General features: G+C 42.9%; 1 protein-coding gene across 1 annotated transcript; it reads right to left on the bottom strand.

Moving 5' to 3' along the window:
- Window positions 1-2,184: 2,184 nt before the first annotated feature.
- On the bottom strand, window positions 2,185-10,903 carry DENND10 (DENN domain containing 10). Its single transcript, XM_035329341.1, has 9 exons — window positions 10,755-10,903; window positions 10,222-10,418; window positions 8,900-8,979; window positions 7,698-7,846; window positions 7,416-7,527; window positions 6,946-7,046; window positions 6,072-6,179; window positions 5,388-5,482; window positions 2,185-4,660 (listed from the first exon to the last, which is right to left on the bottom strand). The coding sequence occupies exons 1-9, from the start codon at window positions 10,798-10,800 to the stop codon at window positions 4,484-4,486; spliced, it is 1,065 nt and encodes a 354-aa protein (XP_035185232.1). The 5' UTR covers window positions 10,801-10,903; the 3' UTR covers window positions 2,185-4,483.
- Window positions 10,904-12,030: the final 1,127 nt, after the last annotated feature.

Genomic DNA, 12,030 nt, shown 5'->3' with positions numbered 1-12,030 from the left:
TCTGGCACCACACGCAGATGTTTTAAGCAAATTGATGTCATTACATCTCCGTGAGTAAGGCTTATGGAATAAGTCAGGTAATGATGCCTGGTATTACAGCTGCCCATTATCAAACTGTACCAGCTTCTTACTGCATACTCAAGTTGAAATTTGCTGTATCAAACACCGTCCTTCCAGAGTTGCTACACACACATTTCCTTTCCTTCCTTCTCACAAATGTCTCTTGCTAAGCAGAATTTTCCAGCAGAGAAAGGCAGGCTCCTGCCATTTGAACTGCCAGCCTGGGTGAATTCAGCTGGTTCCCAAATCCAGGTAGGGAAAATATGCTGAGAAGGCCTGTCATCCTGCACCGGGAAATGAAGTCAGGGTGAAACCAGAACCAGAAGTGCCTGGACCAGACACCTGGTAGGCCAGAGCGAGGGAACCAAGACTGGAACAAGCATCGTGTCTGAGGGATTTACAGTCAGAACCTATGGGAAAACCTTCCCTTTGTACCTCGAAATAGCTCGCCAACACAGCAGCCCCAGGCAGGTCTGCCTCCTGCCTCCAGCACTGGCTGCCGCGCTAAGTGACAGCGTCTTAGCGGTGAAACCAGTTTGAGGTGTGGTGAACTACAACAGGTCGAAGCTTTCATCTTCAAGGAAACCACAAGTCTTAGCACAGTGCGTTAGGGCAGCAGCTCCCCACCCACCCAGCCACTCCCATGCTCGGATGTGCTGAGATGAAAGCATTTCCTCACCTGGAGCTGGTGTCCCTGCGGTATCCTACAAGCCTAAACCACCACCACACTGTTTTCCCTGCGGGACACAGGGGATAGGTGAGGAGGGAATCCTGCTCAGCTCTGTAGCTACTTCCCTGCCACACTGCCAGCAACACTGCCTGCCGCAGAGTTGCTCAGACAAGGGATGTTGCCCCTTCTTTTGGGTCTCCTCCCGAGTCCCACCTCATTTGGCAGCTGTAAGGAACGACCTCACCTGAGCAGTGATCCTCCTGACTCAGCCACCGGTCTGACAGCAGCCTAGGGAAGTTGGAGAACTACCTACACTTCGCTTTGTGACTTGGTTTTTACCTAGAAGTTTAGCTACTTCACGTGACACCCCACAGCACGCTAATCCCAAACCATCATTAGCCCGTTTGGTAGGGGGGAAACCAGGGCAGCCAGAAGTCAACATCGGAAGCAGCCGGCAGATCGAAGCTGGATGCTGCTGGGCATCCTGCACCACTTGTCACTGCGTTACTCAGCGCTACGTTGCTCTCATTCAGAACATCCGCCCGACACTTGCCTGCAGAGGGAACAAGGAAAGCCAGCTTATCCCGAAACCCCAGGGATGACAGCACTTGAAATGACACAGCCAGCCTTCAAGGACTAGCCTGATTTATTTAGCCAAACTGTAACAGAAGGGATCGGCTGCTCATCCTGCTCCTCTTTGCAAGCTTCTTTGTTAATTACCTTCCAGTTTCTGCAGAGTGGAAATCTTACAGGTGTCCCACTACCTGGTGGTATCTATAGGCATCCCACTGAGATGGGCAATCCGCGAGGCAGAGCGCTACGGCAGTACCTTTTTCCTCACCTCCAGTACCTTTTTCCTCACCCCAGGAAGGAACAGAGCTGCAATTCTCAGAGCAATGGAATGTCTTGCTTTCAGCTAAGTGCTGCAGGCCTTTTGGAGGCATGTCTCTTAGCACGTCAACAGGAACCTTCACGCATCGTTTCATACTTGTCCAAGAAAAGGTAGGCAGCAAGGTGAGAAGGTATGAATGAAAACCTGATTTTACAGTCTGCTTTTAGGAGAAAGAAAGGATGTTACTTGATTTTGCAAAACCAACAACAAAGGCTCAGCTTGACTGCATCCTAGGGAAGGGGAATGAGAAATAAGCTGAAACTTTTTTCTGTCCTGACCTTCCAGATTTTTGTTTTATTCCAGGATGTTTTGAGAGGAAACAGTCATTGAGAAAATACGAGGGCATAAGGACAGTCCTTCGAATGTACTGAAACTGAGGGAGGCCAATACTTCTTTTACAGTACTGACAAGACAATCAGCACCGATGACAAAACTGTTTGAACTGGTAGCAGCAGTACATTTTCAGCCTTAATTCCAAATCCCATTATTGCAAAACTGTGAGCTAAGGTTTGTGACTCAACCGTCACAACTAGTAGAGAATAAATTTACATAAATTACAGGGTAGGCTGTTCAGGATTCTTTTTAATAGGCATAAGCATGCTATGAGTCGAGTTCCTTAAGTGCAAAATTACAGTTCATTTGTGTCACACGAATGTTAGAACACAAGATCTACCACTGAGGCTTCTCCACTTTTAAGAAAACAGAAAGCAAAAAAAGCATTCAATATTTACTTTGTATCTGAGCTTCTCTGCTTTTTGTGGTTGTCCCTCACACCCATACTACCTAATGACATACACCTGAAGGCTTTTTGTTAAAAAGGAACTAAGTGCATTTCTTCACAGTTACAAGGTGGCAATAAGAGAGCTGATATGAAGTATCTTCAGGTTTTTCTGGGGGACAGACAGTTTTGGTAGGCATCAAGGTAAGTCCTGAACAGAATTTTCCGCACTATTTTGCTGTTTTGCTGTTCCAAATGTTACAAAAGTGCCCAAACAGAAGCAGCAGTATTAAAGAACCATTAATGGGAAAAACAACCCCTCCTGTACACCCCCAAAATTATCCCATACCACGTTAATGGCCAAATGCAGAAAAAATGCACTTACAGGCAAATGATGGCAGTTGCAGAATTTTTCTCAAAGAAAAAACAAAAAAAACATTCCCCTGTGTACAGAATCGAAACTGCAGAGTAAATGGTTAAAGTAGGTTTCATACCCCTGAAAACGGGATTGTTCTGAGGCAGTTTCATTTACTGGCTGTAAGAGCTAGCTTTTATACACAGGTGCCACATTCCTTAGCCACATTCTACGATAGATTTTCTTCATGTATGATATGTAGCAAAAGGACAACCCTTTTCCAGACTGCTACTGCTTGCACATGGTTATTGATGAGCTCCAACAATTTCAGAATAGCAAACATCCGATTATTTAACAATATAAATATTGATTACTAAAGTTTTAGTCGTCAGTATAAAATCTCTATGTAAAACCACATGCTAAAGCCTCTCTGTACAAAGGCCAGGAAAAAAAGGTTATTTTTTCTTATAACAAAGTGCTACGGCAGAATTGACTGTTTTCTGTGAACATTTCTGAAGAAATACAGATTGCTTGGCTCAGAGTATTTCCCTACAGAGAATCTAAATTCTTCTCAGAAGATTACAAAGCAGTTAGTTTCAGGCTGCTCAATGAAAGAAAAAAATCTCTTGAGATACAGCTAGGAGACCAAACGAGTAGGAATGTTTTAATTTTCAATAAACCGTGTTCTAGTTTTCACTATTACTTCAAAAGTTCCCACCTCCGTGTCGCCTACACAGAGCACCATCAGATAGTACCCGTGCTACAGCTCCAGCAGTGCAAGAAGCTGCTGCCCCATCTATGGAAGCAGCCATTTGGACACTTCTGGTCCATTAGGCTTCAACTAATCTCATTTTCTATCACATGGCTCAGGAACTAAAGGCCAGGTATCTTCTCAGATGAGAGCCCCAACAGCTTGTTAACTGACTCCAGCTGTGAAGCAGCACTTCTCTGTGGGCTCCTAGGAAGCCCCCAATTTAAATAAACTAATCCTGTCCTCTTTTTCCTCTGGCAGAGGCATGGGACGGAGTGAAAAGGGAACTTATAAGGCAAGAGTCCAAGAGGTGCTTAACTCCAACACAAGCTTTAAAATACCTCTTCCTCTCTATAGTAAGGCTACCATGTCAGATTGTCCCCAGACATCCTTTTTTACACCTAGACAAATTCAAGTAGAAAGAAGAGAACTTTTCCATTTATTTGGGATTTCCAGGTCTCAGAGAGTCCAGAAGAGCAGTATCTGACCCCCCGACATACCTGGAAGCCCAGAGTGAGCACTCAGACCAACAACGTGATCAGTGTATCCCTGTGCAGACTAGCACTTCCCAAATGTGTTGGCTTTGCAGCTGACCTGCTGCAGCCTGTGTTCCAGACACAAGGAGGACAGGGCAGAGTAAGAACAGAGCTGCCCAACGTTCCAGACACAAGGAGGGCAGGGCAGAGTAAGAACAGAGCTGCCCAACATCTGGACTCTGCACGACAAACGGCCGCTACAATGCCTGGCACAGCCTGGACACACGTGCCCATGCTACACGTATACACACCCACACTGTCATATGAAATATGAGAGCCTTACATACAAAGTTATAGCTGGGAAAAGATAATGACACCAGGAACGTTCCTAAATACGCCTCCGTATGTTCCAGGTCAAGCTCTGATATTCTGCATTATTACATGGTAAATATGGCATTCAACTTTACACCTTAAATTTTCCCATACAAAAATTGGGTATTCCTATTTGTATGGCAAAGAGAGTATTTTTGAACTGGTCCACAACACTGAAGTGCATCAAAATCAGATTTTAAGCATTTGTTCAGCAGCTGCTAAATGAAAAAGAAAGTTTTCTGTAGCTGGTGGAAATCGCTTTTGTTTCAGGGCCTCAGAGTTAAGGGTTGGTTTTTCATTGCCATCAGAAACTTCAGTGAGGGAGGCTAGTGTAGCCAAGATTTCTTTTGTCTTCAGAGAAATATCCTTGAAGAACAGAGAAACAAGCAACCATGAATATAGCATCAGGTATTATGAGGTTTTAACATGTATTAAAAAACAAAATAAGAAAAAGGAACAAAACAAAATGGGAAGTAAATGGTTAATTTTGAACAAAGACCCCATTCGTTTTATGGCAAGTTAGCAACAGCTCTTCACCCTACTCTTGTGCAATGCTGAAGAAAGTTGCAGCTGATGGAACACAGCTACTCCATAGGCCTCTCTCGCTGAGCTTTTCTGACTAAGCTGTTCGTTGTGAAACATGTAATGATCTGTTTGATGGGAGAGGAAGTGAAAAAAGCATCGTCCTTAAAAAAATAAATAGATCGATCTTTTATAGTTGAGAAGCCATATCTCAGTGGGACTTTTTCCAAAGCTACTGACAGTACTATTGACAGAGTATCGATCAAAATACATGCTCTGTAGGAAACAACAGAGAAATCAATTTTCTCAGAATTCTTCTATTCAATGCAAATTCTGAAGTTTCTTCAGCAAGGTGGTTACCCAAGAGATAATATAAATCAAATAGGTCATCCTTAGAACCATATGAAGAATAAAAATGCTCATTTGTAAAAAGGTACAGTGTATAAGACACTGACTCTGCAAGGCATCGACTCATCTTCAGTGACAATCTTCTTCCCGCTCTCCCTACCCGTGTGAGATTTTTAGAAGTAATTTAGGTAGATTTAAAAGTAAAAATAAAAATTAAATTCACCTTAATGACTTGGCTGTCTGATTTATCTGGGTCTTCTGCAGATTGAACAATTAGTTGTCCGATTTCTTTGTGAAGTTTTCCCATTGTCATTGCCTCTGAGTAAGAAAAAAACATACAGATGAATGTAAAATGACCACTCCTATGTTATCTAGAAATACATATGAATAGCAAGACAAAACAAAGAGTGCTCTTCATGACTGCCATTTGATATCTGTCTGTACAGGCAGTAACCTGACAGAGCAGCAGCCGTGCTGTCACAGGCCAGTGATCTTCCTTTAAAGCAGCCCTAAGCAGATAGCAAGGAACAGCAAGAAGACAAGCACATAAAAGCTTTTCTTTTACATAGTCTCCAAGTACTTCATGCGATGTTTTTCTAAAGATTCATGTGTAATCTCTGCATCCAGTAACCCTCAGCTGAATGTCTCTCCCACGTAACTGTTGAATATAAATGTTCTGAAATCTCAACAGTGCATTTGTTGGAAGTGGAAGCATGTCCTTCCCAATTCCAAGTTTCACCAGTCTTCCCAGGTCTGAGTAAGACAGAAAGACAGAAGCTTCCGTATTGCCTTTTCAGAACCAGGATGGAAAAAGGACCAAGATTGTTTGACCTACAGCAAGGTTCAGCAGTTACTGCCAACTCTGAAATAAACAGCCCCCAGATCCAAAACCTAAAAAGCAACCAACCTTTTACTAGAGGGGAAATGGTGATCTCACTGTCTGCCAAATTCACATACACATCGTAGAGGTCTGGTCTGCTGTTCACTTCAGAATCTGTAAATCCAGCAATGTAACCTGGAAAGCAGAATTTTGGTAAGATTATCAGACGAGACTAAAATCTTCATAAACAAAACGAAACAAAAACCAAGATATTGTGGAAAATCACAGTCCTAAAGTCTGTTCAAAGAGTACCTGACTCACTGGATCCAAGAGGTTGCTCTCTTGGTATTACTAGTCATTCAATTAACATCTCCAGCAGAATTCTTTACTTCTGAGGAGCTTAAAACCAACTTCTCAAATTGCCTTGAACATGGATAAACTCCTAACACTACAAGCAATACAAAGAGGTTGCTTTCTCTATGCAAATAAGCCAAGGGCCTCTTCCTGCATCGCATGGCAAGTACTACCCATACACAGCAATGGCACACGTGGAGATCAAACTCCTACACCTGGTAAAGTCTGCTGGTGATTAGGAGCCAGAGGCTTCACTGGCAGCAGTCAGAATAAAAATCTGGAACTTTAGAATTAGGAAATTAAGAAAACAAATACTAGAAATGAAGTACTAGCTGTGTGCAAAAGTCTGAAAATGAACAGCTTATCTAAAGTGAATTGCTTCTGTATAACATCAAGGTTTTCAATCCCTCTGCTCAAAACATCAAAAAAGTTCCAAAGCTTCTTTACACCTGCAGTTAGACTGATGAGGATCCACCCAGAAACACAAGATTAAATAGTTACCTTCTAACATATTTGTTATCTGCTTTTTCTGAAGAAAACTATGTGGTTTAACTTGGCACAATAGCATTAATAGCAAAATAACCACTTTTGCCACAAAGAACACTACCTGTGCAGGCTTTTAAGGCTTCCACTTCCTCTTCATTTAGATGCACGTACGAATGAAGAATTGACCAGTCTTGTCGATGCCACACTAAAGCAGGCAAAGTCCTAGGGAAATGCAACTAGTACTTTACACTCAGCAGACTCTTACCTATGTTAATTAAAGTTTTACAATATGAAATGCAATTTATAAGGAAGAATTAATATGACTAGGTCTCACTCAGCATGTGTACACACAAAGTACAGAGATCTTTGCCATCAGTGCAAGAATTTGTCACTCATGCTACAGTTAATTTAACTCAGTTGATGTAGCACAACAGCTCAAGTCCAAAGAGGGACTTAGCAGGATTTCAGTAACAATGCTTAATAGTATATTATTTTTTTCAAAATATGGGCACTTCACTCAATGAGGGTTCAAGATTTGTTGGACTTTTGGGAGTAGTTGAGGAGAGGGGGACTGACAAAGTTACGCTGTACCTGGTAAACTCCTGGATGGCTTCTATTCTAGGATGATATACCACAATTCTCTTCTTTAACATCAGTGCTGTATATAAGATAACTGTTTCCATTCCAAACTGAGATACTATATCTAAAAAAAGAGGGGAAAAATATTTTATAGAAGATAAACATGCTGGTATTTTTTTTTTTGTAGAAGAAGCTTAATAACAACAACACACTTTTTACTTGAAGAACACATGAAAATTTGATTATAATTTACATAGTACAAAAGAAATCAGAATGGAGACTTCTGGTATGAACCTTTAATGGACCCAGCAAGGTAAGCCTTCCGAGCATCGAAGTCTTTGCTGAGGAAAGATCCATTTTCTTCGCTTTGGCAGACCCCCTTTGTAAGGACTGCAATGTAACTCTCCATCATTTTAACTGGACTTCCATGCTTCAAGTAGATTCTGTGTGAAAAGAAAGAGTCTGTTTTTTTTGACTGTAACTAGGATCAGCAGACACATGAGAAGAAAAATAAATTAAGGTATCACAAATAGAATCTCTTTGGCAAGCACTCTCATTTTGGACACCTGGATGAGGTTTTAAATACTAAAATAGGAGTCTTTAGACATGCACACAAAAACTTGTCTTTTAGAATGAACAACTAACCTGTATTTTTATTTGAGTGTCCTATTTTACAAAGGAACCAACATTTACTGTAACAGAAACATTATAACACAGCGGTGTAAGCAGGTGTCCAGACTAAGAATTCTTTGCAGACTTATAAGGCATCTGCTTTACAAAAAACTACTACCGAAACTCCTGTTATTACACGTAGACCACGTGAATAGTTTTTCACTTATTATTCAAGTACCATTAGGCATCCCTCTATACTGTTTATTAAATTATGAAAGAAAAATATGCCCTTAATACTCACTAAAAACAATCAAAACCCATACTTTTAGCCGTCTTCTAGACAGCAGAAAGAGAGAGATCACAGCCTATTTTACAGGTTGTGATACTTCAGGAAGCACTCCGTTCTCAACTATCTGCTTTCCATTTTAGCCAGATACAAAGTTATGTCATATTTGAAACTCATTTGCCATTTTTGATTGAGGAATCCATCCTGGACTTGAAAAGAAGTGTTAGATTATAAATCAACACCAAAATGATACACAGCTAATCTAAATATTTCTGATATCAGCATGAACCTCTTCCTAAATGCTTCTACCTTTTAAAGACACAGTTTCAAAGAAAATGAGCATGTTTCTGTGTATGGTCAGAAGCCTCTGTTGGTAAAACACACTGGGCACACAGCATTCTTCCAACACTTACAAGCTCATGATAACAAGCTCAAATACATCACAAATCTAGGCTTTATATGACCTGATTCAGTATGCAGGGCTGAATTTCCAACAGATTGTTAAACCAAATTTAAACACAACATAGTGACATTTAATCTTTTGCCTTGGTAAGATCAAAATGTGTATACAGCATCCAAAGAAGGCTTTTATACAGACCTACAGAGTATCCTAGTGAAGGCTGCATATTTCTCCGGGTTGAAGTCTTTGGCTGTCAGAACAATGGAGAAGTGGGTCACCTGGGCAAGACACAAACAAAAACACACACAGTTTGTTTACTGACCCCATAAGGACAGTGTTTGTTACAGTACGGAACTCACTGCAGTACTCAGACCAGATGCTTCAATACAATGAAAGTGAGTTGCAGCAGTCCAAGTTACTAGCTGCAGAAAAAGTCTGGCTAATGGATTTCTGATGCAACTCACTTGCATTGAGTCAGATCTAGTATATATCATCCTTTACTTAATGCAGTATACACGCTGCTTTCCTTTAATGTCATGAGATCAGTTTAAAGGAGAGAAAAGCATTTTTCTTCCCCACAGTGGGTAACAAACTTCTAGAATTAATTGTCAAAGGAGGCTGTGCAAGCAGACAGCACCAACATGTTCAGAGATAGACTGGAAACAATTCAAGGACAACAGGCACATGAACAGAAATACTCTTTAACTTCCTGAATTAAGTGATCATTGACTCGGACAGTGTGAGGCTAACAGTCTGCAGACTATGACCAAGCTCACATGTCCTCCTTAAATAGCATCTCCTACTGCCACTGAGACAGAACTGGACACATTTTTTTAAACTTTAAAGATTCAAAGGAGATATGATCTTGGAGCAAGGAAAGGCAAGCAACATTCTGCTGTGGGTATGCAAAATTACCACATTGCTCTACTGCTTAACGGTGCAAGATGAAATACAAAAATTGTATGAATGGAACAGACAACTTAATGAGCGTTATAACGGGGAAAGAAGGTATTGAAGGCAAAAGAGTGTATGTGGCCTTTCAGTCATCAATGCAGCAGAAAAGCCTATGCAATTCAACTCTCTGGAGAAAAACATTCGCTTCCATATGAACAAGATTTGGACCATATGAAAGACCCTTTGTAAAGCTTTTTTGATCTTGATCTCTTTCTTGATCTTTTTTTTTTTTTTTTTTAAAAAAAGTGTTGAACTTGAAATGCAAAATAACTAGACATAATGGTGTGAAATAGGATCTCCATTTTAATAACTCATTACCCAATTTGGATTCTAAGTATCTCAATGCCTTTCCCGCAAAAATATTTGATAGACATCTTGGTGAAAACCAAAACACGGGGATCTGTTAGGCATCTGGGTAGGAGTTACATCTGTAATCTCAAATCCCTTCCCTTCATCATAGCACATAACGGCAAAACACCATTTGAAGCCAAACAAACAAGTGCCAGAGGATGCTCCCCAAGAGTCTTCCTTGGGCTCTGCTGAAAAGCAAAGGGGCCAGGTCCTACCTTTTTCAAGACCGGCGATTCTTGAACTTCCACAGTTGTGATGTAGAACCACGACCTTTTGTACTGGCCAAACACAAAGGTATGAAGCAGTTTGTTTTCATCCGTGAGGCAGCTTTTCCGCAGCAACAGATTCCTCAGCTCCGCTGTCACGGACGGATAGCACCAGACCCACAGCGCATCGCCACTGGTGTCTTTTTCTATGGTGGAAAGATGTTCACTGTGAGAATGCCAAACAGCAGCAAGGGAGTAAATCGACTGGTTAATCAGACCTTTTTTCCTGGAATCCGATTCAAATTCCACCTTACACCGACCAGCTCAATGGCAGCACTTGTGCTGCAGGATTGTTTTGTAAATGTTAATAAATACCCCCGCTCCTCCCGAGGTCGGGAGAGCTGGAAGGCACGACCCTACAAGCGAGGCGCTGACAAACGCCTTGTGCCCGCAGGAAGCAGACGACATATTCGCGAGGTTTCCCGGTTTTCACCTCACATCGCCTCCCCCGACCCCTCTCCCCCCGCGGCCCCGGCCCTCACCGATCAGCCCCACGGCCAGCAGCAGCTGCGCCTCCGGCTCGGCCATCTTCCGGCCCCAGCGCCCTTCCGCCCGCCGCCTCCACCCCACGCTCCGCCCCGGCCGGGCCTGAGGGGCTCTGGGGGCTGCGGGGGGCTCCTGGCCCGGCACGGCCCGGCACGGCCCGACATAGCCCGGCACGGCTCTGCCCGTGGGCGCTGAGGGGAGCGGGGGCCGCCCCGCCGCGCCCCGCCGGCCGCCATTTGCTGCGTGCTCGCCCCTCAGGGGCCTCTGCCCCGGCACCCGCTCGGCTGCTTCCCGGCCTCATTTCCCGTGGCTGCTGACAAAAAATAGCCCTGGCCATTACCGTGTTTCATGCCTTATATGTATTTATTTTATTTTCAATGTCTTTGTAAGGCGCAGGATACAATTTATGTTGAACGCGATGCAAAATGAGGTTGCGTTGCCCACAGACTCACCTTTTGAAGTTACCTCGTGCCCGACAACAACTACTGCTGAGCAAAGCACAAAACGGCCTCACAAATTACTGAGCATTCATAAAGGCTTGCTTCTTCCTAAAGACAGCCTGATTAGGGCAGGGAATTTTCACAGAGCATAGCAGCTATCTCTGAATAACTCCGTGTAAAGACAAACTCATTTGAGAACGGAACCATCTTGTTTCACAGTTTGGGTTAACAATTCCATCTTAACGCTGTATATGGAGGCCACAGTGTACAAACTTCACTAGAAGTGCAGAGCAGCTCTTACATTTGGTCTGTTACAGATTAGGAAGAATAGTTTGCCAAACTTCCCGAAATACCTGGGATAACTCCAGGAGCAGCAGAAGCTGCTAAAGAAAACAGAGAGGCCGGGTCTGTCAGGAATCATGCCTGGCTACAGAGAGCACTTCAGGGGGTTAATAATGGCACAAAGTTAATGTGTTTAAGGTGCTTACCTGCTGTGCAGAAAAAGGCATGAGAAGTCAGATGCTAAGTAAGGCTTTCTCCTGATGTCAAATTGTCCGAGTCAAGCCTGGAGGGCCTTCAGGAATTCAGGGAGATTGAATAAAGTGCAGTGGTCTCCTTAACAGAAAATACTGCGATTAAATAGGAATAAACAAATGGTAGCCCACTGCTAGTGTGCAGGTTCCCTGCAGAGCAGGCTGCGAAGCCTTAGGGTAAGCACCAGCTGCAGTGGCACAGGCATTGGTGGCCTTCAGGTGCCAGGAGGCTGCCACTAGACCTAGGTGGTGCCTGACACTCGTCTGACAGAGTGATATATTAATTTAATGAACGTAGG

The sequence above is a fragment of the Oxyura jamaicensis genome, chromosome 6, assembly GCF_011077185.1.
Source record: "Oxyura jamaicensis isolate SHBP4307 breed ruddy duck chromosome 6, BPBGC_Ojam_1.0, whole genome shotgun sequence".
NCBI classification, from domain to species: domain Eukaryota; kingdom Metazoa; phylum Chordata; class Aves; order Anseriformes; family Anatidae; genus Oxyura; species Oxyura jamaicensis.
This window is presented reverse-complemented; position numbering and strand designations above follow the sequence as displayed.

Excerpts from the sequence above, each read along its gene's own strand:
- DENND10 (XM_035329341.1), bottom strand. The coding sequence starts at position 10,800 with ATGGCCGAGCCGGAGGCGCAGCTGCTGCTGGCCGTGGGGCTGATCG. Across the intron at positions 7,847-8,899 it reads TTCACTAGGATACTCTGTAG|AATCTACTTGAAGCATGGAA; the intron begins GTCTGTATAAAA and ends CTTTTCACACAG. Across the intron at positions 5,483-6,071 it reads CATTTCCCCTCTAGTAAAAG|AGGCAATGACAATGGGAAAA; the intron begins GTTGGTTGCTTT and ends TTTCTTACTCAG.